Below are 27,079 nucleotides of genomic sequence, written 5' to 3' on the forward strand. Positions count from 1 at the left end.
CATGGACACGGGACTCGTGGCACTGCGTGTGTCTGGGACATGCACAATATGGACTGTACGCCTATGATGGCCTAGTACACAAAGATCAATGTCCACACATCTCATTGGTTGATCGTGCACTTTTTATGGCATATGTGATGTCATGTTGAACACCCTATCGACCCGCCACCCAAGTGAGCCCAACACACCCCCTCCACCCCCCTACCTCCCCCCCGAACACCAGTGTCCAAAGATGCTCATTGTCAGTGGGCTGTCGCTATTGCAGGCCCCCTCTGCGGGCATCAGGGGCACCCCTGCCTGTGGAGCGCAGGTTCCTTCCAGATCTACGTTGGGGGCTGCCCTGGACGGAGCTTGCAACGGATGATGTGTCTGCCTGCTCACGTCCATGCATGTCCCTAAGGGTTTGCGAGAGCTCAGTGAGCACACGGCGCACTGCGGCAAGTTCGGCACATACGTCCTTGGCCGTCGCATGCAGTTACCCCCTGAGGCTCTCGGTGCTTCTCTCCATTTGGACTCTCAGGCTCTCGGTGCTACTCTCGATTTGTGCCCTAAGTGTCTCAGTTGATGTTTCTATGTCTGCCTTAGTGCCCCCACATTCATCAGCATGGTCCTTGAGGAGCGTGGCCAGTTGCTGCTGTTGTTCGATCAACTGGTCGAGGGACTGTTGCCTCTGCTGGGCCAAGGCCATTTGCGGGGGTGTCACGGAGGGGCTGTTGTCCTCATGTTGCATTGCCACAGGGCTTGTGGGGGATGGCCAGTCGTCGTCTTGTGGGTGCCCCTGCGTGGTATCCTCATGTTGTACGGGATGGGACAGACAGGGGGATTGGGACAGGTCATGGATGGATCTGACTTCGGCATCCCCGTTTTCTGTGTCGGAGCATGCTGCCATCAATGGGGTGTCACCTATGGTGCTGCTGCCACCGGAGGCAGTGCCTTCTGTGGCATCCATTGGGGGGACCTGTGGTGGTGGTGTCGTGGGCATGCTGGCTGCTGGGGTGCCTGTTGATGTTCCCTCCTCTGTGCTGCCACCTGATTTGTGCTGCTGCCGTGTCTTGATGCGTGCAGCTGAGGTGGAGGGTCTCTGGCCGTTGGTCTTGGCCCTCTTTGCAGGTGTGCTGGTAGGGGTGTCCTGTAGCTCGTCGTTTGGATCGGACCCTGTGGTGGAGTAGAGGAGGGCGAGGGTTATTGGTGGGTCTGTGGGAATTGGAATTGCATTGTGTCACATGCATTGGGGTGGTACCTGAGGGTGATTTGGGCCGGGCCCTTGGAGGTGCTTTGATTTGTGTGTGGAGTGAGGGTGCAGTTGTTTGGCAGCCTGCAGTTAGGGTGTGCCTGCTGCACGTGTAGTGCGTGTATTAGGGGTTTTTAATTATTTATGTATTTATTGTGGGTTTTAACGTGCGCTATCAGGCCGATGTGTGTGGACGTTCTCCTGGACATGTGTTTCTGTTGCACTATGTGGACGCATGGTACTTCACATGGATGGACTGTGTGGATTTGGCATAGTTTTTCCTGGCCCACCTACCTGTATCTTCGGATGTCTGCACTCCTTTCTCCATCCCTCCGACTCCCTCTATGCTCTCCATTCCGATGGTGGAGGCACAGATTTCTTCCCAGGGGGTCAACTTGATGGGTGATTCAGGACCTCCCCCGGTGGCTGTGGCAATGTTGCGGTTGGCAGAGAGTATGCTGCGGACGCGTATCCGCAGGTCGTCCCATCGCTTGCGGCATTGCTGTGGGGTGCGGGGTGCGGTCCCCACCGCACTTACCCGCTGTGCCACCAGGGCCCATATGGCCTTCTTGTTTGCAAGTGCCGTCCTGGTCATTTGCGTGGAGAAGACGACGGCAGCATTCTCCTGGAGGGTCTCTGTTAGCAGGGTGAGTTCCTCACGGGAGAAGTGGACCTGCCGCTTGCGGTCGCACGCTTTCTTCGCTACTTTTCCCATTTTTCTTGGTTTCGCTAGGGTGGTTGACGGGTTGGGGTGTGTTTCAGGGTAGTGATTTTAGTGGTTGTGTGGTTTTAGTGTATTTATAGGTGTACGCCGGGATGTTTCCCGTTCCGGGCCCATGTTTTAACTTCCGTTTCCGTATATTTCCGGCCACCGTACTTTCCGGTAGGCGCACACTGCGGTGACCGCTAAGAGGGGTGGCGGTATTGCACCTGGGGCGCCGTACGGCGGCGGTGTGGGCCGTTTTGGGGTCATTTCCGCCATCGCGGACTTTGCACTTCCGCCATGCCGTGGTGCTCGTGCCCGATGGGTCGGAATGGGCCGCACTTTGCTCCTTCGTGCAATGGCGGAAACGCTATTTACGCTGTGGCGCTCCGGTCAGTCGCTTTCCGCCAGGGTCGTAATGAGGGCCCTTGTCTTTCACTGACCTTTGTGTAAGAGATTACTCGTGCAATGAAACTAATCCACGAGTATACGATAAAGACAATGTATTCAAATACTGAACGTAGAACACTTGTTTAACTACATTGTATTAATGTTTAAGAAGACGTCATGGAAAATCCCAGAATACACAGTTGCCGTATAGGCTTGTTGATATATGTATTAAAAGCAAACCAGTTATATGCGGATGTGCGAGTCTTGGCATGAACCCTAGATCGGTGATGTATTAGTGGAATATTAACCCGAAGTGGGGCTGGACATCATGCTCACAAAAAGTATAAAAAGCCAATGCATTCTAATGTACAGCGTCTCTCACTGAACACATTGAACCACGCTGGAGTTCGTTGTGTTGTACTGAGGGCAGATAGCTATCAGATTTTTTTGCTCTGTTCTTAGTGACTGGATTCAGTATAAAATAAAGTACTTTGTATGTTCCTTTATAACCCGTGTTCGGTGTGTTTCCTTTTGGGGTACTCAGCCTCGATATTTTGATTTTGTTTTCACAAGGTGCCCCCACATATGTAAGTTGGCCCCTACCGCATAGTTTCTGAATTTAGCACCTCTCCCAACATTTTAAGTGTTAGTCCCATCCCTCTCCCCCATAACATTTTAGCCTAGGTGCACCTCTGATGCTATGACCCCACCCCTTAATTAAGTTTCCGGCAGGGCTACTAAATGTAGGGGTGGGGACTGGCACACACACTCACATACAACACTTTCACCCATGCATTCATCCACCAGTCACACAACTCCTCGCATGCACGCATACATAAAACCAAACATAGCATTGACACAAACATAAACACCAACATGCATGCATGCATTCATATACATATACATACTCATTTAATTTAAATACACATATATACACATTTAATTTAAAATAAAAAACACTTATCTTACCTCCATGCATCCTTCAAAAGCACCTGCGCAGCCACGGGAGACCGGGTGGCCCTCCCTTCACTCCAACACGTAGACATGCTGCCTGAGCATGTTCACTGACTGACGGTAGAGGAGTCCTGTCCAGGGACGTCATTTCACCAAAATGCCAGGGGTAGCGGAAATTACATCACACGACCCTTGACCCCCCTGATGACATCACAGGAAGTGATGTCATTTGACCCCACCCCGAAATGATTTCACGGGAAGCGATGGAACATGACCTTTCACCCGTTGACAAAAGAGGAAGTGGCATCACATAGCATTGTACACTATGAAAAATATGGTTACGATATCACTATAATGTGATGTACATTTCATACAAGAATGGATCGCCATATGTATCGTTAAGATCAGTGTGTATAGGCCCATATTACCAAATTACTGTGAATGCAAGCAGACGTCCATGACCAAATGATGATGATGTGTTATTTTATAAAAAAAAATATACAACCAATATCACCCAACCTGTGTTGGTACCCATTTATCGTCCTCAGAAGGATGAAAGTCTGAGTTGAGGCGTTTAAGAACAGACTAAATCAGTGACTCACCCCTGAAGTGTGCCTGAAATAAACCTTTAATGAGTCCAGCAATTATTGTCTAGAATTCCAGAAAACACATTTTTTGGCATTCCTATTCTTTCTTATTTAGGGTCGGTGCTGAAAGTGTTAGACTTGTGGCCCTCCTGTTCTTATTTTTCTTCTTTTTTAAGGGGCCTGAACAAGAAGCCAGCCACTCCAGAAGTAAAGAGACACATGATGCTGGCCACAACCCAGGAGCTTGCATTACCATAAAAAAAAAACCAAAAAACATTTTTTTTATTAAATGTCGCAAGGGAGACCACAGAGGTCGCAAGTTCTGGCGACCCCCAAATGACATCCCTGGTCCTGTGTTGTCATTCAGCAAGTCCATGTTGGCAGCTGAATAACGGGAGGCAGCAGAGCTCACTTCTGAGCCCTGCTGTCTCACATCATTTTGCTATTTGTTGCAGAGCCAGACGTCTTACCAACAAACAGCAAATTCATTGCAGGGGCAAAGAGCAGACAGCACAGTCCCCTGTGTGATTCAAGGACACAGGTAGACTGTAGGCACGCAAAGCCATTGAGCTGGCCGGGCTTCAGCCCCTGCCTGAAATTTGACCTATGGAGCGGGGCTTTTTGTTACTCAGCGAAGGGAGAGAAGCCTTTCCTATAACCGGCGGCTTTAAAATGTTACTGTGTTCGTGCAGAAATATTTATTTGCACAAACGCAGCAAAACTTTAAAGCTGCTAGTTTCAGGCAAGGCTTCCATCGATGCACTGCCTTAGAAAAATCAAATGCATACATCAGCCCCCTCCCCACGGATGCAGGCGAACATATAACAACGTTATGTGTTCTTTCACATCTGACCGGAGGGGGCTGATGAGCACACTTGCTTTTTGTTAGGCAGAGAAGCCTTTCCTGAAACTAGCAGTGTGAAAGGGTGTTGCATGTTAGCTCATTATGTATGTAAGCATGTGTGCAAGGAGTATGTATAAATGAGTGTGTGTGAATAAGTGTTTAATGTATGGGGGGCTGAGCGTGCATGTAAATGAGTGAGTATATGGTGAATGGGATGTTTAAGTGAGTGAATCTGTAATTGTGTATAATTTATATGTGTGATGCTGGACCAAGGAGCTGATTCTGGCGGGTAGAGGGTGCGCGGTGATGGGTGTGATGGTTGGTAGGAGAGGGACGGGTGGGGAAAGGGGCATAGGATATATGGGCACCCCGCCAGACAACCCTTCAGGCAGAACAGACGGGGCGGAGCCTGTAAGTTTACCCCACCCATAACCAGTTAGCCCCACGCCCCGAAATGTAGGTTTCATTGCACTCCTGGTGGACTGTGCTGCCACCTACTCAGAAGAGGGTGACACAAGGCCCCCCACAAGGGCTACGCCCAGGGCAGTTTGGCCTTCCCGCCACCCCCGCCCCCTCGTGACGGCCCTGGTTTTACTCCCGGTTTCATCTCCCTATTCGCTCTTAAACAGGTTTTCAGTGGACATTTAGGGCCCGATTCATGGACTCTCTACCCGGTTCAAAGTGAATTTGCACTGCTGAAAAGTGACTTTGCACTGCCGACACAAACCCTGATTCATGGAACTGTGCAAAGTGTATTTTTGGCGTGCAAAGTCCGGGAAAAGTCAGTTTGAACTGCAAAAATGACTATGCGCTGACTTTGCTCGGTTCCATGAACCAAGGGTTTTGTCCGCAGTGCAAATATTCCATGAATTGGGCCCTTAGTGTTCCATCTTCCCTGTGGCTGCCTCTCCCCTAATAATCAGCATGTAAGCACCCATGGGTACCTCAGACTGTTTGTCCCATGTAGGTATTGGGCCCCCAAACATCACGTTGAAATGGGGCCCCTAGTGCCCTGATAGCTCTTCAGCCAGCCCTGAAACCCAGTTCAACTGTTCACATAGCGCTTCTGTAACTAGCGCTGCAAGGCGCCTCAACTCAACATGATGGCGGTCAAGAAAAGAAAGAAGCAGATCATTGAATAGAAGGGAGCAGTGACATACCAGATCAAGCCACCAGATGGCAATACATCCACAGACTTCGCATTGACCCAAGCCGCGCAGAAATGGCAAGGCCTTCTTTCAGAAGCGTGTGGTTCTTCCCGAGGATGCCTCTCGCAGGGGGTGCCTACCTTACTTTACCACACCCCTTCCTGAGTGAGGGCATGGGCGCCGTAGGGGCAGAAATTCCCACACCAAGGGAAGCGGAGCAGTATCCAGCCCCAGGTCGAAACAACACTTTCTACAGCACATTTTGGTGCAGGAATTGTAAAAAAGCCATGGGCGTTACAGGATGTCTAAACATGTAACATCTCAGCAGCATTCGCCTAACCTGCACCTGCTGAGCTGTCTTTACAGCATTCTGCTTTAGCATTCCCTGCTTCCCGCCAGTACTCCCAGCACCTTCGGCCTGTCCAACCATCCAGTCATGGATCAGAGGGTCCATTGATGAGGCAGTATTGGCTCATTTTGCAAAATGCGTGCTAACACTTCAAAAAGCCTGCAGGGTGCAGAAGAGGAGCCAGAAGCCATGTCCAAGCCGGTACCCAGCAGGCGTGGAACCAGAAGCCCTGGCCCAGCCAGCCCCCAGCAGGTGTGGAACCAGAAGCACTGTCCAAGCCGGCACCCAGCAGCAGTGGAACAAGAAGCCCTGCCCAAGCCAGCCCCCAGCAGGAGTGGAACCAGAAGCCCTGCCCAAGCTGGTACCCACAGCAGGAGTGGAACCAGAAGCCCTGCCCAAGTCGGTGCCCGCAGCAGGAGTGGAGCCAGAGCCCTGCCCAAGCCGGCACCCAGCAGCAGTGGATCCAGAAGCCTTGGCCAAGCCGGTACCCAGCAGGTGTGAAACCAGAAGCCCTGGCCAAGCCGGCATCCAGCAGGCGTGGAACCAGAAGCCCTGGCCAAGCCAGCCCCCAGCAGGAGTGGAACCAGAAGCACTGCCCAAGCCGGCACCCAGCAGCAGTGGAACAAGAAGCCCTGCCCAAGCCAGCCCCCAGCAGGAGTGGAACCAGAAGCCCTGCCCAAGCTGGTGCCCGCAGCAGGAGTGGAACGAGAAGCCCTCCCCAAGCCAGTGCCCGCAGCAGGAGTGGAGCCAGAAGCCCTGCCCAAGCCGGCACCCAGCAGCAGTGGATCCAGAAGCCTTGGCCAAGCCGGTACCCAGCAGGCGTGGAACAAGAAGCCCTGGCCAAGCCGGTACCCAGCAGGTGTGTAACCAGAAGCCCTGGCCAAGCCGGCACCCAGCAGGAGTGGATCTAGAAGCCCTGCCCAAGCGGGGCCCTCAGCAGATGTGGAACCAGAAGCCCTGCCCAAGCCAGTACCCAGTAGGAGTGGAACCAGAATCCCTTCCCAAGCCGGCACCCAGCAGGAGTGGAACCAGAAGCCCTGGCCAAGCTGGTACCCAGCAGGCGTGGAACCAGAAGCCCTGGCCAAGCCAGCACCCAGCAGGAGTGGATCTAGAAGCCCTGCCCAAGCGGGGCCCTCAGCAGATGTGGAACCAGAAGCTCTGCCCAAGCCAGTACCCAGTAGGAGTGGAACCAGAATCCCTTCCCAAGCCGGCACCCAGCAGGAGTGGAACCAGAAGCCCTGCGCTAGCCGGCACCCAGCAGGCGTGGAACCAGAAGCCCTGGCCAAGCCGGTACCCAGCAGGCGTGGAACCAGAAGCCCTGGCCAAGCCAGCACCCAGCAGGAGTGGAACAAGAAGCACTGCCCAAGCCGGCATCCAGCAGGTGTGGAACCAGAATCCCTGGCCAAGCCGGTACCCAGCAGCAGTGGAACCAGAAGCCCTGGCCAAGCCGGCACCCAGCAGGAGTGGATCTAGCAGCCCTGCCCAAGCCGGTACCCAGCAGGCGTGGTACCAGATGCCCTGGCCAAGCCGGTACCCAGCAGGCAGGGAACCAGAAGCCCTGGCCAAGCCGGCACCCAGCAGGACTGGATCTAGAAGCCCTGCCCAAGCGGGGTCCCCAGCAGGTGTGGAACCAGAAGCACTGTCCAAGCCGGCACCCAGCAGCAGTGGAACCAGAAGCCCTGCCCAAGCCACCCCCAGCAGGAGTGGAACCAGAAGCCCTGCCCAAGCTGGTGCCCACAGCAGGAGTGGAACCAGAAGCCCTGCCCAAGTCGGTGCCCGCAGCAGGAGTGGAGCCAGAGCCCTGCCCAAGCCGGCACCCAGCAGCAGTAGATCCAGAAGCCTTGGCCAAGCCGGTACCCAACAGGTGCGAAACCAGAAGCCCTGGCCAAGCCGGTACCCAGCAGGCGTGGAACCAGAAGCCCTGGCCAAGCCAGCCCCCAGCAGGAGTGGAACCAGAAGCACTGCCCAAGCCGGCACCCAGCAGTAGTGGAACCAGAAGCCCTGCCCAAGCCAGCCCCGAGCAGGAGTGGAACCAGAAGCCCTGCCCAAGCTGGTGCCCGCAGCAGGAGTGGAACGAGAAGCCCTCCCCAAGCCAGTGCCCGCAGCAGGAGTGGAGCCAGAAGCCCTGCCCAAGCTGGCACCCAGCAGCAGTGGATCCAGAAGCCTTGGCCAAGCCGGTACCCAGCAGGCGTGGAACCAGAAGCCCTGGCCAAGTCGGTACCCAGCAGGTGTGGAACCAGAAGCCCTGGCCAAGCCGGCACCCAGCAGGAGTGGATCTAGAAGCCCTGGCCAAGCGGGGCCCTCAGCAGGTGTGGAAACAGAAGCCCTGCCCAAGCCAGCGCCCAGTAGGAGTGGAACCAGAATCCCTTCCCAAGCCGGCACCCAGCAGCAGTGGATCCAGAGCCCTGGCCAAGCCAGCCCGCAGCAGGAGTGGAACCAGAAGCCCTGCCCAAGCTGGTGCCCGCAGCAGGAGTGGAACCAGAAGCCCTGCCCAAGCCGGTGCCCGCAGCAGGAGTGGATCCAGAAGCCCTGCCCAAGCCAGCACCCAGCAGCAGTGGATCCAGTAGCCTTGGCCAAGCTGGTACCCAGCAGGCGTGGAACCAGAAGCCCTGGCACAGCCGGTACCCAGCAGGCGTGGAACCAGAAGCCCTGGCCAAGCCGGCACCCATCAGGAGTGGATCTAGAAGCCCTGCCCAAGCCGGTAGCCAGCAGGCGTGGAACCAGCAGCCCTGGCCAAGCCGATACCCAGAAGGAGTGGATCTAGAAGCCCTGCCCAAGCGGGCCCCCAGCAGGTGTGGAACCAGAAGCCCTGCCCAAGCTGGTGCCCACAGCAGGAGTAGAACCAGAAGCCCTGCCCAAGTCGTTGCCCGCAGCAGGAGTGGTGCCAGAAGCCATGCCCAAGCTGGCACCCAGCAGCAGTGGATCCAGAAGCCTTGGCCAAGCCGGTACCCAGCAGGTGTGGAACCAGAAGCCCTGGCCAAGCCAGCCCCCAGCAGGAGTGGAACCAGAAGCACTTCCCAAGCCGGCACCCAGCAGCAGTGGAACCAGAAGCCCTGCCCAAGCCAGCCCCCAGCAGGAGTGGAACCAGAAGCCCTGCCCAAGCTGGTGCCCGCAGCAGGAGTGGAACGAGAAGCCCTACCCAAGCCGGTGCCCGCAGCAGGAGTGGAGCCAGAAGCCCTGCCCAAGCCGGCACCCAGCAGCAGTGGATCCAGAAGCCTTGGCCAAGCCGGTACCCAGCAGGCGTGGAACAAGAAGCCCTGGCCAAGCCGGTACCCAGCAGGTGTGTAACCAGAAGCCCTGGCCAAGCCGGCACCCAGCAGGAGTGGATCTAGAAGCCCTGCCCAAGCGGGGCCCTCAGCAGATGTGGAACCAGAAGCCCTGCCCAAGCCAGTACCCAGTAGGAGTGGAACCAGAATCCCTTCCCAAGCCGGCACCCAGCAGGAGTGGAACCAGAAGCCCTGGCCAAGCTGGTACCCAGCAGGCGTGGAACCAGAAGCCCTGGCCAAGCCAGCACCCAGCAGGAGTGGATCTAGAAGCCCTGCCCAAGCGGGGCCCTCAGCAGATGTGGAACCAGAAGCTCTGCCCAAGCCAGTACCCAGTAGGAGTGGAACCAGAATCCCTTCCCAAGCCGGCACCCAGCAGGAGTGGAACCAGAAGCCCTGCGCTAGCCGGCACCCAGCAGGCGTGGAACCAGAAGCCCTGGCCAAGCCGGTACCCAGCAGGCGTGGAACCAGAAGCCCTGGCCAAGCCAGCACCCAGCAGGAGTGGAACAAGAAGCACTGCCCAAGCCGGCATCCAGCAGGTGTGGAACCAGAATCCCTGGCCAAGCCGGTACCCAGCAGCAGTGGAACCAGAAGCCCTGGCCAAGCCGGCACCCAGCAGGAGTGGATCTAGCAGCCCTGCCCAAGCCGGTACCCAGCAGGCGTGGTACCAGATGCCCTGGCCAAGCCGGTACCCAGCAGGCATGGAACCAGAAGCCCTGGCCAAGCCGGCACCCAGCAGGACTGGATCTAGAAGCCCTGCCCAAGTGGGGTCCCCAGCAGGTGTGGAACCAGAAGCACTGTCCAAGCCGGCACCCAGCAGCAGTGGAACCAGAAGCCCTGCCCAAGCCACCCCCAGCAGGAGTGGAACCAGAAGCCCTGCCCAAGCTGGTGCCCACAGCAGGAGTGGAACCAGAAGCCCTGCCCAAGTCGGTGCCCGCAGCAGGAGTGGAGCCAGAGCCCTGCCCAAGCCGGCACCCAGCAGCAGTGGTTCCAGAAGCCTTGGCCAAGCCGGTACCCAGCAGGTGCGAAACCAGAAGCCCTGGCCAAGCCGGTACCCAGCAGGCGTGGAACCAGAAGCCCTGGCCAAGCCAGCCCCCAGCAGGAGTGGAACCAGAAGCACTGCCCAAGCCGGCACCCAGCAGTAGTGGAACCAGAAGCCCTGCCCAAGCCAGCCCCGAGCAGGAGTGGAACCAGAAGCCCTGCCCAAGCTGGTGCCCGCAGCAGGAGTGGAACGAGAAGCCCTCCCCAAGCCAGTGCCCGCAGCAGGAGTGGAGCCAGAAGCCCTGCCCAAGCTGGCACCCAGCAGCAGTGGATCCAGAAGCCTTGGCCAAGCCGGTACCCAGCAGGCGTGGAAACAGAAGCCCTGCCCAAGCCAGCGCCCAGTAGGAGTGGAACCAGAATCCCTTCCCAAGCCGGCACCCAGCAGGAGTGGAACCAGAAGCCCTGCCCAAGCCGGCCCCCAGCAGGAGTGGAACCAGAAGCCCTGCCCAAGCCAGCGCCCAGTAGGAGTGGAACAAGAATTCCTGGCCAAGCCAGCACCCAGCAGGAGTGGATCCAGAAGCGCTGGCCAAGCCGGTACCCAGCAGGAGTGGAACCAGAAGCACTGCCCAAGCTGGCACCCAGCAGCAGTGGAACCAGAAGCCCTGCCCAAGCTGGTGCCCGCAGCAGGAGTGGAACCAGAAGCCCTGCCCAAGCCGGTGTCCGCAGCAGGAGTGGAACCAGAAGCCCTGCCCAAGTCGTTGCCCGCAGCAGGAGTGGTGCCAGAAGCCATGCCCAAGCTGGCACCCAGCAGCAGTGGATCCAGAAGCCTTGGCCAAGCCGTTACCCAGCAGGTGTGGAACCAGAAGCCCTGGCCAAGCCAGCCCCCAGCAGGAGTGGAACGAGAAGCCCTACCCAAGCCGGTGCCCGCAGCAGGAGTGGAACCAGAAGCCCTGCCCAAGCTGGTGCCCGCAGCAGGAGTGGAACGAGAAGCCCTACCCAAGCCGCTGCCCGCAGCAGGAGTGGAGCCAGAAGCCCTGCCCAAGCCGGCACCCATCAGCAGTGGATCCAGAAGCCTTGGCCAAGCCGGTACCCAGCAGGCGTGGAACAAGAAGCCCTGGCCAAGCCGGTACCCAGCAGGTGTGTAACCAGAAGCCCTGGCCAAGCCGGCACCCAGCAGGAGTGGATCTAGAAGCCCTGCCCAAGCGGGGCCCTCAGCAGATGTGGAACCAGAAGCCCTGCCCAAGCCAGTACCCAGTAGGAGTGGAACCAGAATCCCTTCCCAAGCCGGCACCCAGCAGGAGTGGAACCAGAAGCCCTAGCCAAGCCGGTACCCAGCAGGCGTGGAACCAGAAGCCCTGGCCAAGCCAGCACCCAGCAGGAGTGGATCTAGAAGCCCTGCCCAAGCGGGGCCCTCAGCAGATGTGGAACCAGAAGCCCTGCCCAAGCCAGTACCCAGTAGGAGTGGAACCAGAATCCCTTCCCAAGCCGGCACCCAGCAGGAGTGGAACCAGAAGCCCTGCGCTAGCCGGCACCCAGCAGGCGTGGAACCAGAAGCCCTGGCCAAGCCGGTACCCAGCAGGCGTGGAACCAGAAGCCCTGGCCAAGCCAGCACCCAGCAGGAGTGGAACAAGAAGCACTGCCCAAGCCGGCATCCAGCAGGTGTGGAACCAGAATCCCTGGCCAAGCCGGTACCCAGCAGCAGTGGAACCAGAAGCCCTGGCCAAGCCGGCACCCAGCAGGAGTGGATCTAGCAGCCCTGCCCAAGCCGGTACCCAGCAGGCGTGGTACCAGATGCCCTGGCCAAGCCGGTACCCAGCAGGCATGGAACCAGAAGCCCTGGCCAAGCCGGCACCCAGCAGGACTGGATCTAGAAGCCCTGCCCAAGCGGGGTCCCCAGCAGGTGTGAAACCAGAAGCACTGTCCAAGCCGGCACCCAGCAGCAGTCGAACCAGAAACCCTGCCCAAGCCACCCCCAGCAGGAGTGGAACCAGAAGCCCTGCCCAAGCTGGTGCCCACAGCAGGAGTGGAACCAGAAGCCCTGCCCAAGTCGGTGCCCGCAGCAGGAGTGGAGCCAGAGCCCTGCCCAAGCCGGCACCCAGCAGCAGTGGATCCAGAAGCCTTGGCCAAGCCGGTACCCAGCAGGTGCGAAACCAGAAGCCCTGGCCAAGCCGGTACCCAGCAGGCGTGGAACCAGAAGCCCTGGCCAAGCCAGCCCCCAGCAGGAGTGGAACCAGAAGCACTGCCCAAGCCGGCACCCAGCAGTAGTGGAACCAGAAGCCCTGCCCAAGCCAGCCCCGAGCAGGAGTGGAACCAGAAGCCCTGCCCAAGCTGGTGCCCGCAGCAGGAGTGGAACGAGAAGCCCTCCCTAAGCCAGTGCCCGCAGCAGGAGTGGAGCCAGAAGCCCTGCCCAAGCTGGCACCCAGCAGCAGTGGATCCAGAAGCCTTGGCCAAGCCGGTACCCAGCAGGCGTGGAACCAGAAGCCCTGGCCAAGTCGGTACCCAGCAGGTGTGGAACCAGAAGCCCTGGCCAAGCCGGCACCCAGCAGGAGTGGATCTAGAAGCCCTGGCCAAGCGGGGCCCTCAGCAGGTGTGGAACCAGAAGCCCTGCCCAAGCCAGCGCCCAGTAGGAGTGGAACCAGAATCCCTTCCCAAGCCGGCACCCAGCAGGAGTGGAACCAGAAGCCCTGCGCTAGCCGGCACCCAGCAGGCGTGGAACCAGAAGCCCTGGCCAAGCCGGTACCCAGCAGGCGTGGAACCAGAAGCCCTGGCCAAGCCAGCACCCAGCAGGAGTGGAACAAGAAGCACTGCCCAAGCCGGCATCCAGCAGGTGTGGAACCAGAATCCCTGGCCAAGCCGGTACCCAGCAGCAGTGGAAACAGAAGCCCTGGCCAAGCCGGCACCCAGCAGGAGTGGATCTAGCAGCCCTGCCCAAGCCGGTACCCAGCAGGCGTGGTACCAGATGCCCTGGCCAAGCCGGTACCCAGCAGGCATGGAACCAGAAGCCCTGGCCAAGCCGGCACCCAGCAGGACTGGATCTAGAAGCCCTGCCCAAGCGGGGTCCCCAGCAGGTGTGGAACCAGAAGCACTGTCCAAGCCGGCACCCAGCAGCAGTGGAACCAGAAGCCCTGCCCAAGCCACCCCCAGCAGGAGTGGAACCAGAAGCCCTGCCCAAGCTGGTGCCCACAGCAGGAGTGGAACCAGAAGCCCTGCCCAAGTCGGTGCCCGCAGCAGGAGTGGAGCCAGAGCCCTGCCCAAGCCGGCACCCAGCAGCAGTGGATCCAGAAGCCTTGGCCAAGCCGGTACCCAACAGGTGCGAAACCAGAAGCCCTGGCCAAGCCGGTACCCAGCAGGCGTGGAACCAGAAGCCCTGGCCAAGCCAGCCCCCAGCAGGAGTGGAACCAGAAGCACTGCCCAAGCCGGCACCCAGCAGTAGTGGAACCAGAAGCCCTGCCCAAGCCAGCCCCGAGCAGGAGTGGAACCAGAAGCCCTGCCCAAGCTGGTGCCCGCAGCAGGAGTGGAACGAGAAGCCCTCCCCTAGCCAGTGCCCGCAGCAGGAGTGGAGCCAGAAGCCCTGCCCAAGCTGGCACCCAGCAGCAGTGGATCCAGAAGCCTTGGCCAAGCCGGTACCCAGCAGGCGTGGAACCAGAAGCCCTGGCCAAGTCGGTACCCAGCAGGTGTGGAACCAGAAGCCCTGGCCAAGCCGGCACCCAGCAGGAGTGGATCTAGAAGCCCTGGCCAAGCGGGGCCCTCAGCAGGTGTGGAAACAGAAGCCCTGCCCAAGCCAGCGCCCAGTAGGAGTGGAACCAGAATCCCTTCCCAAGCCGGCACCCAGCAGCAGTGGATCCAGAGCCCTGGCCAAGCCAGCCCGCAGCAGGAGTGGAACCAGAAGCCCTACCCAAGCTGGTGCCCGCAGCAGGAGTGGAACCAGAAGCCCTGCCCAAGCCGGTGCCCGCAGCAGGAGTGGATCCAGAAGCCCTGCCCAAGCCAGCACCCAGCAGCAGTGGATCCAGTAGCCTTGGCCAAGCTGGTACCCAGCAGGCGTGGAACCAGAAGCCCTGGCACAGCCGGTACCCAGCAGGCGTGGAACCAGAAGCCCTGGCCAAGCCGGCACCCATCAGGAGTGGATCTAGAAGCCCTGCCCAAGCCGGTAGCCAGCAGGCGTGGAACCAGCAGCCCTGGCCAAGCCGATACCCAGAAGGAGTGGATCTAGAAGCCCTGCCCAAGCGGGCCCCCAGCAGGTGTGGAACCAGAAGCCCTGCCCAAGCTGGTGCCCACAGCAGGAGTAGAACCAGAAGCCCTGCCCAAGTCGTTGCCCGCAGCAGGAGTGGAACGAGAAGCCCTACCCAAGCCGGTGCCCGCAGCAGGAGTGGAGCCAGAAGCCCTGCCCAAGCCGGCACCCAGCAGCAGTGGATCCAGAAGCCTTGGCCAAGCCGGTACCCAGCAGGCGTGGAACAAGAAGCCCTGGCCAAGCCGGTACCCAGCAGGTGTGTAACCAGAAGCCCTGGCCAAGCCGGCACCCAGCAGGAGTGGATCTAGAAGCCCTGCCCAAGCGGGGCCCTCAGCAGATGTGGAACCAGAAGCCCTGCCCAAGCCAGTACCCAGTAGGAGTGGAACCAGAATCCCTTCCCAAGCCGGCACCCAGCAGGAGTGGAACCAGAAGCACTTCCCAAGCCGGCACCCAGCAGCAGTGGAACCAGAAGCCCTGCCCAAGCCAGCCCCCAGCAGGAGTGGAACCAGAAGCCCTGCCCAAGCTGGTGCCCGCAGCAGGAGTGGAACGAGAAGCCCTACCCAAGCCGGTGCCCGCAGCAGGAGTGGAGCCAGAAGCCCTGCCCAAGCCGGCACCCAGCAGCAGTGGATCCAGAAGCCTTGGCCAAGCCGGTACCCAGCAGGCGTGGAACAAGAAGCCCTGGCCAAGCCGGTACCCAGCAGGTGTGTAACCAGAAGCCCTGGCCAAGCCGGCACCCAGCAGGAGTGGATCTAGAAGCCCTGCCCAAGCGGGGCCCTCAGCAGATGTGGAACCAGAAGCCCTGCCCAAGCCAGTACCCAGTAGGAGTGGAACCAGAATCCCTTCCCAAGCCGGCACCCAGCAGGAGTGGAACCAGAAGCCCTGGCCAAGCTGGTACCCAGCAGGCGTGGAACCAGAAGCCCTGGCCAAGCCAGCACCCAGCAGGAGTGGATCTAGAAGCCCTGCCCAAGCGGGGCCCTCAGCAGATGTGGAACCAGAAGCTCTGCCCAAGCCAGTACCCAGTAGGAGTGGAACCAGAATCCCTTCCCAAGCCGGCACCCAGCAGGAGTGGAACCAGAAGCCCTGCGCTAGCCGGCACCCAGCAGGCGTGGAACCAGAAGCCCTGGCCAAGCCGGTACCCAGCAGGCGTGGAACCAGAAGCCCTGGCCAAGCCAGCACCCAGCAGGAGTGGAACAAGAAGCACTGCCCAAGCCGGCATCCAGCAGGTGTGGAACCAGAATCCCTGGCCAAGCCGGTACCCAGCAGCAGTGGAACCAGAAGCCCTGGCCAAGCCGGCACCCAGCAGGAGTGGATCTAGCAGCCCTGCCCAAGCCGGTACCCAGCAGGCGTGGTACCAGATGCCCTGGCCAAGCCGGTACCCAGCAGGCATGGAACCAGAAGCCCTGGCCAAGCCGGCACCCAGCAGGACTGGATCTAGAAGCCCTGCCCAAGTGGGGTCCCCAGCAGGTGTGGAACCAGAAGCACTGTCCAAGCCGGCACCCAGCAGCAGTGGAACCAGAAGCCCTGCCCAAGCCACCCCCAGCAGGAGTGGAACCAGAAGCCCTGCCCAAGCTGGTGCCCACAGCAGGAGTGGAACCAGAAGCCCTGCCCAAGTCGGTGCCCGCAGCAGGAGTGGAGCCAGAGCCCTGCCCAAGCCGGCACCCAGCAGCAGTGGTTCCAGAAGCCTTGGCCAAGCCGGTACCCAGCAGGTGCGAAACCAGAAGCCCTGGCCAAGCCGGTACCCAGCAGGCGTGGAACCAGAAGCCCTGGCCAAGCCAGCCCCCAGCAGGAGTGGAACCAGAAGCACTGCCCAAGCCGGCACCCAGCAGTAGTGGAACCAGAAGCCCTGCCCAAGCCAGCCCCGAGCAGGAGTGGAACCAGAAGCCCTGCCCAAGCTGGTGCCCGCAGCAGGAGTGGAACGAGAAGCCCTCCCCAAGCCAGTGCCCGCAGCAGGAGTGAAGCCAGAAGCCCTGCCCAAGCTGGCACCCAGCAGCAGTGGATCCAGAAGCCTTGGCCAAGCCGGTACCCAGCAGGCGTGGAAACAGAAGCCCTGCCCAAGCCAGCGCCCAGTAGGAGTGGAACCAGAATCCCTTCCCAAGCCGGCACCCAGCAGGAGTGGAACCAGAAGCCCTGCCCAAGCCGGCCCCCAGCAGGAGTGGAACCAGAAGCCCTGCCCAAGCCAGCGCCCAGTAGGAGTGGAACAAGAATTCCTGGCCAAGCCAGCACCCAGCAGGAGTGGATCCAGAAGCGCTGGCCAAGCCGGTACCCAGCAGGAGTGGAACCAGAAGCACTGCCCAAGCTGGCACCCAGCAGCAGTGGAACCAGAAGCCCTGCCCAAGCTGGTGCCCGCAGCAGGAGTGGAACCAGAAGCCCTGCCCAAGCCGGTGTCCGCAGCAGGAGTGGAACCAGAAGCCCTGCCCAAGTCGTTGCCCGCAGCAGGAGTGGTGCCAGAAGCCATGCCCAAGCTGGCACCCAGCAGCAGTGGATCCAGAAGCCTTGGCCAAGCCGTTACCCAGCAGGTGTGGAACCAGAAGCCCTGGCCAAGCCAGCCCCCAGCAGGAGTGGAACGAGAAGCCCTACCCAAGCCGGTGCCCGCAGCAGGAGTGGAACCAGAAGCCCTGCCCAAGCTGGTGCCCGCAGCAGGAGTGGAACGAGAAGCCCTACCCAAGCCGCTGCCCGCAGCAGGAGTGGAGCCAGAAGCCCTGCCCAAGCCGGCACCCAGCAGCAGTGGATCCAGAAGCCTTGGCCAAGCCGGTACCCAGCAGGCGTGGAACAAGAAGCCCTGGCCAAGCCGGTACCCAGCAGGTGTGTAACCAGAAGCCCTGGCCAAGCCGGCACCCAGCAGGAGTGGATCTAGAAGCCCTGCCCAAGCGGGGCCCTCAGCAGATGTGGAACCAGAAGCCCTGCCCAAGCCAGTACCCAGTAGGAGTGGAACCAGAATCCCTTCCCAAGCCGGCACCCAGCAGGAGTGGAACCAGAAGCCCTAGCCAAGCCGGTACCCAGCAGGCGTGGAACCAGAAGCCCTGGCCAAGCCAGCACCCAGCAGGAGTGGATCTAGAAGCCCTGCCCAAGCGGGGCCCTCAGCAGATGTGGAACCAGAAGCCCTGCCCAAGCCAGTACCCAGTAGGAGTGGAACCAGAATCCCTTCCCAAGCCGGCACCCAGCAGGAGTGGAACCAGAAGCCCTGCGCTAGCCGGCACCCAGCAGGCATGGAACCAGAAGCCCTGGCCAAGCCGGTACCCAGCAGGCGTGGAACCAGAAGCCCTGGCCAAGCCAGCACCCAGCAGGAGTGGAACAAGAAGCACTGCCCAAGCCGGCATCCAGCAGGTGTGGAACCAGAATCCCTGGCCAAGCCGGTACCCAGCAGCAGTGGAACCAGAAGCCCTGGCCAAGCCGGCACCCAGCAGGAGTGGATCTAGCAGCCCTGCCCAAGCCGGTACCCAGCAGGCGTGGTACCAGATGCCCTGGCCAAGCCGGTACCCAGCAGGCATGGAACCAGAAGCCCTGGCCAAGCCGGCACCCAGCAGGACTGGATCTAGAAGCCCTGCCCAAGCGGGGTCCCCAGCAGGTGTGAAACCAGAAGCACTGTCCAAGCCGGCACCCAGCAGCAGTCGAACCAGAAGCCCTGCCTAAGCCACCCCCAGCAGGAGTGGAACCAGAAGCCCTGCCCAAGCTGGTGCCCACAGCAGGAGTGGAACCAGAAGCCCTGCCCAAGTCGGTGCCCGCAGCAGGAGTGGAGCCAGAGCCCTGCCCAAGCCGGCACCCAGCAGCAGTGGATCCAGAAGCCTTGGCCAAGCCGGTACCCAGCAGGTGCGAAACCAGAAGCCCTGGCCAAGCCGGTACCCAGCAGGCGTGGAACCAGAAGCCCTGGCCAAGCCAGCCCCCAGCAGGAGTGGAACCAGAAGCACTGCCCAAGCCGGCACCCAGCAGTAGTGGAACCAGAAGCCCTGCCCAAGCCAGCCCCGAGCAGGAGTGGAACCAGAAGCCCTGCCCAAGCTGGTGCCCGCAGCAGGAGTGGAACGAGAAGCCCTCCCTAAGCCAGTGCCCGCAGCAGGAGTGGAGCCAGAAGCCCTGCCCAAGCTGGCACCCAGCAGCAGTGGATCCAGAAGCCTTGGCCAAGCCGGTACCCAGCAGGCGTGGAACCAGAAGCCCTGGCCAAGTCGGTACCCAGCAGGTGTGGAACCAGAAGCCCTGGCCAAGCCGGCACCCAGCAGGAGTGGATCTAGAAGCCCTGGCCAAGCGGGGCCCTCAGCAGGTGTGGAACCAGAAGCCCTGCCCAAGCCAGCGCCCAGTAGGAGTGGAACCAGAATCCCTTCCCAAGCCGGCACCCAGCAGGAGTGGAACCAGAAGCCCTGCCCAAGCCGGCCCCCAGCAGGAGTGGAACCAGAAGCCCTGCCCAAGCCAGCGCCCAGTAGGAGTGGAACAAGAATCCCTGGCCAAGCCAGCACCCAGCAGGAGTGGATCCAGAAGCGCTGGCCAAGCCGGTACCCAGCAGGAGTGGAACCAGAAGCACTGCCCAAGCTGGCACCCAGCAGCAGTGGAACCAGAAGCCCTGCCCAAGCTGGTGCCCGCAGCAGGAGTGGAACCAGAAGCCCTGCCCAAGCCGGTGTCCGCAGCAGGAGTGGAACCAGAAGCCCTGCCCGAGCTGGTGCCCGCAACAGGAGTGGAACCAGAAGCCCTGCCCAAGCCGGTGCCCACAGCAGGAGTGGAGCCAGAAGTCCTGCCCAAGCCGGCACCCAGCATCAGTGGATCCAGAAGCCTTGGCCAAGCCGGTACCCAGCAGGTGTGGAACAAGAAGCCATGGCCAAGCCGGTACCCAGCAGGCATGGAACCAGAAGCCCTGGCCAAGCCAGCACCCAGAAGGGGTGGAACAAGAAGCACTGCCCAAGCCGGCATCCAGCAGGTGTGGAACCAGAATCCCTGGCCAACCGGTACCCAGCATGTGTGGAACCAGAAGCCCTGGCCAAGCCGGCACCCAGCAGGAGTGGATCTAGAAGCCCTGCCCAAGCCGGTACCCAGCAGGCGTGGTACCAGATGCCCTGGCCAAGCCGGTACCCAGCAGGCGTGGAACCAGAAGCCCTGGCCAAGCCGGCACCCAGCAGGAGTGGATCGAGAAGCCCTGCCCAAGTGGGGTACCCAGCAGGTGTGGAACCAGAAGCACTGTCCAAGCCGGCACCCAGGAGCAGTGGAACCAGAAGCCCTGCCCAAGCCAGCCCCCAGCAGGAGTGGAACCAGAAGCCCTGCCCAAGTTGGTGCCCACAGCAGGCGTGGAACCAGAAGCCCTGCCCAAGTCGGTGCCCGCAGCAGGAGTGGAGCCAGAGCCCTGCCAAAGCCGGCACCCAGCAGCAGTGGATCCAGAAGCCTTGGCCAAGCCGTTACCCAGCAGGTGTGAAACCAGAAGCCCTGGCCAAGCCGGTACCCAGCAGGCGTGGAACCAGAAGCCCTGGCCAAGCCAGCCCCCAGCAGGAGTGGAACCAGAAGCACTGCCCAAGCCGGCACCCAGCAGTAGTGGAACCAGAAGCCCTGCCCAAGCCAGCCCCGAGCAGGAGTGGAACCAGAAGCCCTGCCCAAGCTGGTGCCCGCAACAGGAGTGGAACGAGAAGCCCTCCCCAAGTCTGTGCCCGGAGCAGGAGTGGAGCCAGAAGCCCTGCCCAAGCTGGCACCCAGCAGCAGTGGATCCAGAAGCCTTGGCCAAGCCGGTACCCAGCAGGCGTGGAACCAGAAGCCCTGGCCAAGTCGGTACCCAGCAGGTGTGGAACCAGAAGCCCTGGCCAAGCCGGCACCCAGCAGGAGTGGATCTAGAAGCCCTGGCCAAGCGGGGCCCTCAGCAGGTGTGGAACCAGAAGCCCTGCCCAAGTCAGCGCCCAGTAGGAGTGGAACCAGAATCCCTTCCCAAGCCGGCACCCAGCAGGAGTGGTACCAGAAGCCCTGCCCAAGCCGGACCCCAGCAGGAGTGGAACCAGAAGCCCTGCCCAAGCCAGCGCCCAGTAGGAGTGGAACAAGGATCCCTGGCCAAGCCAGCACCCAGCAGGAGTGGATCCAGAAGCGCTGGCCAAGCCGGTACCCAGCAGGAGTGGAACCAGAAGCACTGCCCAAGCCGGCATCCAGCAGGTGTGGAACCAGCATCCCTGGTCAAGCCGCTACCCAGCAGGCGTGGAACCAGAAGCCCTGGCAAAACCGGCACCCAGCAGGAGTGGATCTAGAAGCCCTGCCCAAGCCAGTACCCAGCAGGCGTGGTATCAGAAGCCCTGGCCAAGCCGGTACCCAGCAGGCGTGGAACCAGAAGCACTGCCCAAGCCGGCACCCAGCAGTAGTGGAACCAGAAGCCCTGCCCAAGCCAGCCCCGAGCAGGAGTGGAACCAGAAGCCCTGCCCAAGCTGGTGCCCGCAACAGGAGTGGAACGAGAAGCCCTCCCCAAGTCTGTGCCCGGAGCAGGAGTGGAGCCAGAAGCCCTGCCCAAGCTGGCACCCAGCAGCAGTGGATCCAGAAGCCTTGGCCAAGCCGGTACCCAGCAGGTGTGAAACCAGAAGCCCTGGCCAAGCCGGTACCCAGCAGGCGTGGAACCAGAAGCCCTGGCCAAGCCAGCCCCCAGCAGGAGTGGAACCAGAAGCACTTCCCAAGCCGACACCCAGCAGTAGTGGAACCAGAAGCCCTGCCCAAGCCAGCCCCGAGCAGGAGTGGAACCAGAAGCCCTGCCCAAGCTGGTGCCCGCAACAGGAGTGGAACGAGAAGCCCTCCCCAAGTCTGTGCCCGGAGCAGGAGTGGAGCCAGAAGCCCTGCCCAAGCTGGCACCCAGCAGCAGTGGATCCAGAAGCCTTGGCCAAGCCGGTACCCAGCAGGCGTGGAACCAGAAGCCCTGGCCAAGTCGGTACCCAGCAGGTGTGGAACCAGAAGCCCTGGCCAAGCCGGCACCCAGCAGGAGTGGATCTAGAAGCCCTGGCCAAGCGGGGCCCTCAGCAGGTGTGGAACCAGAAGCCCTGCCCAAGTCAGCGCCCAGTAGGAGTGGAACCAGAATCCCTTCCAAAGCCGGCACCCAGCAGGAGTGGTACCAGAAGCCCTGCCCAAGCCGGACCCCAGCAGGAGTGGAACCAGAAGCCCTGCCCAAGCCAGCGCCCAGTAGGAGTGGGACAAGGATCCCTGGCTAAGCCAGCACCCAGCAGGAGTGGATCCAGAAGCGCTGGCCAAGCCGGTACCCAGCAGCAGTGGATCCAGAAACCCGGGCCAAGCTGGTGCCCAGCAGGAGTGGAACCAGAAGCCCTGCCCAAGCCGGCACCGAGCAGCAGTGGAACCAGAAGCCCTGGCCAAGCCGGCACCCATCAACAGTGGATCCAGAAGCCCTGCCCAAGCCGGCACCCAGCAGCAGTGGATCCAGAAGCCCTGCCCAAGCCAGCGCCCAGTAGGAGTGGAACCAGAATGCCTTCCCAAGCCGGCACCAATCAGGAGTGGATCTAGAAGCCCTGCCCAAGCCAGCACTCAGCAGGAGTGGATCCAGAAGCCCTGGCCAAGCCAGCAACCAGCAGCAGTGGATCCAGAAGCCTTGGCCAAGTCGGTACCCAGCAGGCGTGGAACCAGAAGCCCTGCCCAAGCCGGCACCCAGCAGCAGTGGATCCAGAAGCCCTGGCCAAGCCGGAACTCAGCAGGAGTGGGTCCAGAAGCCCTGGCCAAGCTGGTACCACCCAGCAGGAGTGGATCGAGAAGCCCTGGCCAAGCCGGCACCCAGCAGCAGTGGATCCAGAGCTGTGGCCAAGCCAGCCCGAAGCAGGAGTGGAACCAGAAGCCCTGCCCAAGCTGGTGCACTCGGCAGGAGTGGATCCAGAAGCCCTGGCCAAGCTGGTACCACCCAGCAGGAGTGGATCCAGAAGCCTGGCCAAGCCGGCACCCAGCAGCAGTGGATCTAGAAGCCCTGGCCAAGCTGGCGCCCAGCAGGAGTGGATCCAGAAGCCCTGGCCAAGCTGGCACCCAGCAACAGTGGAACCAGAAGCCCTGCCCAAGACGGCGCCCAGGAGGAGTGGATCCAGGAACCCTGCCCAAGCCGGCACCCAGCAGGAGTGGATCCAGAAGCGTGGCCAAGCCGGCACTCAGCAGGAGTGGATCCAGAAGCCCTGGCCAAGCTGGTACCACCCAGCAGAAGTGGATCCAGAAGCATTGGCCAAGCCGGCACCCAACAGCAGTGGATCCAGAGCCCTGGCCAAGCCAGCCCGCAGCAGGAGTGGAACCAGAAGCCCTGCCCAAGCTGGTGCCCGCAGCAGGAGTGGAACCAGAAGCCCTGCCCAAGCCGGTGCCCGCAGCAGGAGTGGATCCAGAAGCCCTGCCCAAGCCAGCACCCAGCAGCAGTGGATCCAGTAGCCTTGGCCAAGCTGGTACCCAGCAGGCGTGGAACCAGAAGCCCTGGCACAGCCGGTACCCAGCAGGCGTGGAACCAGAAGCCCTGGCCAAGCCGGCACCCATCAGGAGTGGATCTAGAAGCCCTGCCCAAGCCGGTAGCCAGCAGGCGTGGAACCAGCAGCCCTGGCCAAGCCGATACCCAGAAGGAGTGGATCTAGAAGCCCTGCCCAAGCGGGCCCCCAGCAGGTGTGGAACCAGAAGCCCTGCCCAAGCTGGTGCCCACAGCAGGAGTGGAACCAGAAGCCCTGCCCAAGTCGTTGCCCACAGCAGGAGTGGTGCCAGAAGCCATGCCCAAGCTGGCACCCAGCAGCAGTGGATCCAGAAGCCTTGGCCAAGCCGGTACCCAGCAGGTGTGGAACCAGAAGCCCTGGCCAAGCCAGCCCCCAGCAGGAGTGGAACCAGAAGCACTTCCCAAGCCGGCACCCATCAACAGTGGATCCAGAAGCCCTGCCCAAGCCGGCACCCAGCAGCAGTGGATCCAGAAGCCCTGCCCAAGCCAGCGCCCAGTAGGAGTGGAACCAGAATGCCTTCCCAAGCCGGCACCAATCAGGAGTGGATCTAGAAGCCCTGCCCAAGCCAGCACTCAGCAGGAGTGGATCCAGAAGCCCTGGCCAAGCCAGCAACCAGCAGCAGTGGATCCAGAAGCCTTGGCCAAGTCGGTACCCAGCAGGCGTGGAACCAGAAGCCCTGCCCAAGCCGGCACCCAGCAGCAGTGGATCCAGAAGCCCTGGCCAAGCCGGCACTCAGCAGGAGTGGGTCCAGAAGCCCTGGCCAAGCTGGTACCACCCAGCAGGAGTGGATCGAGAAGCCCTGGCCAAGCCGGCACCCAGCAGCAGTGGATCCAGAGCTGTGGCCAAGCCAGCCCGAAGCAGGAGTGGAACCAGAAGCCCTGCCCAAGCTGGTGCACTCGGCAGGAGTGGATCCAGAAGCCCTGGCCAAGCTGGTACCACCCAGCAGGAGTGGATCCAGAAGCCTGGCCAAGCCGGCACCCAGCAGCAGTGGATCTAAAAGCCCTGGCCAAGCTGGCACCCAGCAGGAGTGGATCCAGAAGCCCTGGCCAAGCTGGCACCCAGCAACAGTGGAACCAGAAGCCCTGCCCAAGACGGCGCCCAGGAGGAGTGGATCCAGGAACCCTGCCCAAGCCGGCACCCAGCAGGAGTGGATCCAGAAGCGTGGCCAAGCCGGCACTCAGCAGGAGTGGATCCAGAAGCCCTGGCCAAGCTGGTACCACCCAGCAGAAGTGGATCCAGAAGCATTGGCCAAGCCGGCACCCAACAGCAGTGGATCCAGAGCCCTGGCCAAGCCAGCCCGCAGCAGGAGTGGAACCAGAAGCCCTGCCCAAGCTGGTGCCCACAGCAGGAGTGGAACCAGAAGCCCTGCCCAAGCCGGTGCCCGCAGCAGGAGTGGATCCAGAAGCCCTGCCCAAGCCAGCACCCAGCAGCAGTGGATCCAGTAGCCTTGGCCAAGCTGGTACCCAGCAGGCGTGGAACCAGAAGCCCTGGCACAGCCGGTACCCAGCAGGCGTGGAACCAGAAGCCCTGGCCAAGCCGGCACCCATCAGGAGTGGATCTAGAAGCCCTGCCCAAGCCGGTAGCCAGCAGGCGTGGAACCAGCAGCCCTGGCCAAGCCGATACCCAGAAGGAGTGGATCTAGAAGCCCTGCCCAAGCGGGCCCCCAGCAGGTGTGGAACCAGAAGCCCTGCCCAAGCTGGTGCCCACAGCAGGAGTGGAACCAGAAGCCCTGCCCAAGTCGTTGCCCGCAGCAGGAGTGGTGCCAGAAGCCATGCCCAAGCTGGCACCCAGCAGCAGTGGATCCAGAAGCCTTGGCCAAGCCGGTACCCAGCAGGTGTGGAACCAGAAGCCCTGGCCAAGCCAGCCCCCAGCAGGAGTGGAACCAGAAGCACTTCCCAAGCCGGCACCCAGCAGCAGTGGAACCAGAAGCCCCGCCCAAGCCAGCCCCCAGCAGGAGTGGAACCAGAAGCCCTGCCCAAGCTGGTGCCCGCAGCAGGAGTGGAACGAGAAGCCCTACCCAAGCCGGTGCCCGCAGCAGGAGTGGAGCCAGAAGCCCTGCCCAAGCCGGCACCCAGCAGCAGTGGATCCAGAAGCCTTGGCCAAGCCGGTACCCAGCAGGCGTGGAACAAGAAGCCCTGGCCAAGCCGGTACCCAGCAGGTGTGTAACCAGAAGCCCTGGCCAAGCCGGCACCCAGCAGGAGTGGATCTAGAAGCCCTGCCCAAGCGGGGCCCTCAGCAGATGTGGAACCAGAAGCCCTGCCCAAGCCAGTACCCAGTAGGAGTGGAACCAGAATCCCTTCCCAAGCCGGCACCCAGCAGGAGTGGAACCAGAAGCCCTGGCCAAGCTGGTACCCAGCAGGCGTGGAACCAGAAGCCCTGGCCAAGCCAGCACCCAGCAGGAGTGGATCTAGAAGCCCTGCCCAAGCGGGGCCCTCAGCAGATGTGGAACCAGAAGCTCTGCCCAAGCCAGTACCCAGTAGGAGTGGAACCAGAATCCCTTCCCAAGCCGGCACCCAGCAGGAGTGGAACCAGAAGCCCTGCGCTAGCCGGCACCCAGCAGGCGTGGAACCAGAAGCCCTGGCCAAGCCGGTACCCAGCAGGCGTGGAACCAGAAGCCCTGGCCAAGCCAGCACCCAGCAGGAGTGGAACAAGAAGCACTGCCCAAGCCGGCATCCAGCAGGTGTGGAACCAGAATCCCTGGCCAAGCCGGTACCCAGCAGCAGTGGAACCAGAAGCCCTGGCCAAGCCGGCACCCAGCAGGAGTGGATCTAGCAGCCCTGCCCAAGCCGGTACCCAGCAGGCGTGGTACCAGATGCCCTGGCCAAGCCGGTACCCAGCAGGCATGGAACCAGAAGCCCTGGCCAAGCCGGCACCCAGCAGGACTGGATCTAGAAGCCCTGCCCAAGCGGGGTCCCCAGCAGGTGTGGAACCAGAAGCACTGTCCAAGCCGGCACCCAGCAGCAGTGGAACCAGAAGCCCTGCCCAAGCCACCCCCAGCAGGAGTGGAACCAGAAGCCCTGCCCAAGCTGGTGCCCACAGCAGGAGTGGAACCAGAAGCCCTGCCCAAGTCGGTGCCCGCAGCAGGAGTGGAGCCAGAGCCCTGCCCAAGCCGGCACCCAGCAGCAGTGGATCCAGAAGCCTTGGCCAAGCCGGTACCCAGCAGGTGCGAAACCAGAAGCCCTGGCCAAGCCGGTACCCAGCAGGCGTGGAACCAGAAGCCCTGGCCAAGCCAGCCCCCAGCAGGAGTGGAACCAGAAGCACTGCCCAAGCCGGCACCCAGCAGTAGTGGAACCAGAAGCCCTGCCCAAGCCAGCCCCGAGCAGGAGTGGAACCAGAAGCCCTGCCCAAGCTGGTGCCCGCAGCAGGAGTGGAACGAGAAGCCCTCCCCAAGCCAGTGCCTGCAGCAGGAGTGGAGCCAGAAGCCCTGCCCAAGCTGGCACCCAGCAGCAGTGGATCCAGAAGCCTTGGCCAAGCCGGTACCCAGCAGGCGTGGAACCAGAAACCCTGGCCAAGTCGGTACCCAGCAGGTGTGGAACCAGAAGCCCTGGCCAAGCCGGCACCCAGCAGGAGTGGATCTAGAAGCCCTGGCCAAGCGGGGCCCTCAGCAGGTGTGGAAACAGAAGCCCTGCCCAAGCCAGCGCCCAGTAGGAGTGGAACCAGAATCCCTTCCCAAGCCGGCACCCAGCAGCAGTGGATCCAGAGCCCTGGCCAAGCCAGCCCGTAGCAGGAGTGGAACCAGAAGCCCTGCCCAAGCTGGTGCCCGCAGCAGGAGTGGAACCAGAAGCCCTGCCCAAGCCGGTGCCCGCAGCAGGAGTGGATCCAGAAGCCCTGCCCAAGCCAGCACCCAGCAGCAGTGGATCCAGTAGCCTTGGCCAAGCTGGTACCCAGCAGGCGTGGAACCAGAAGCCCTGGCACAGCCGGTACCCAGCAGGCGTGGAACCAGAAGCCCTGGCCAAGCCAGCACCCATCAGGAGTGGATCTAGAAGCCCTGCCCAAGCCGGTAGCCAG

The 27,079-nt window shown here is 61.5% G+C and overlaps 2 protein-coding genes across 2 annotated transcripts; both read left to right on the plus strand.

Annotated features, from left to right (window-relative positions):
• The first annotated feature begins 9,099 nt into the window (after nt 1-9,099).
• Nucleotides 9,100-10,614, plus strand: LOC138471428 (putative uncharacterized protein DDB_G0290521). Its single transcript, XM_069609063.1, has one exon. The coding sequence runs from the start codon at nt 9,100-9,102 to the stop codon at nt 10,612-10,614; it is 1,515 nt and encodes a 504-aa protein (XP_069465164.1).
• A 624-nt stretch (nt 10,615-11,238) lies between these two features.
• On the plus strand, nt 11,239-26,937 carry LOC138471429 (serine/arginine repetitive matrix protein 2-like). The gene is made up of 6 exons (XM_069609064.1): nt 11,239-11,587; nt 16,587-17,480; nt 18,688-20,425; nt 21,822-23,155; nt 23,247-25,229; nt 25,952-26,937. Exons 1-6 carry the CDS (start codon nt 11,239-11,241, stop codon nt 26,935-26,937), a joined length of 7,284 nt encoding a protein of 2,427 aa, XP_069465165.1.
• Nucleotides 26,938-27,079: the final 142 nt, after the last annotated feature.

This window comes from Ambystoma mexicanum, chromosome 8 (genome assembly GCF_040938575.1).
Source record: "Ambystoma mexicanum isolate Mex_15411 chromosome 8, UKY_AmexF1_1, whole genome shotgun sequence".
NCBI classification, from domain to species: Eukaryota; Metazoa; Chordata; class Amphibia; order Caudata; family Ambystomatidae; genus Ambystoma; species Ambystoma mexicanum.

Excerpts from the sequence above, each read along its gene's own strand:
- LOC138471428 (XM_069609063.1), top strand. The coding sequence starts at position 9,100 with ATGCCCAAGCTGGCACCCAGCAGCAGTGGATCCAGAAGCCTTGGCCAA.
- LOC138471429 (XM_069609064.1), top strand. The coding sequence starts at position 11,239 with ATGCCCAAGCTGGCACCCAGCAGCAGTGGATCCAGAAGCCTTGGCCAA. Across the intron at positions 11,588-16,586 it reads GCCAAGCCGGTACCCAGCAG|GAGTGGAACGAGAAGCCCTC; the intron begins GTGTGTAACCAG and ends TGCCCGCAGCAG. Across the intron at positions 25,230-25,951 it reads GCCAAGCCGGTACCCAGCAG|GACTGGATCTAGAAGCCCTG; the intron begins GTGTGTAACCAG and ends GGCACCCAGCAG.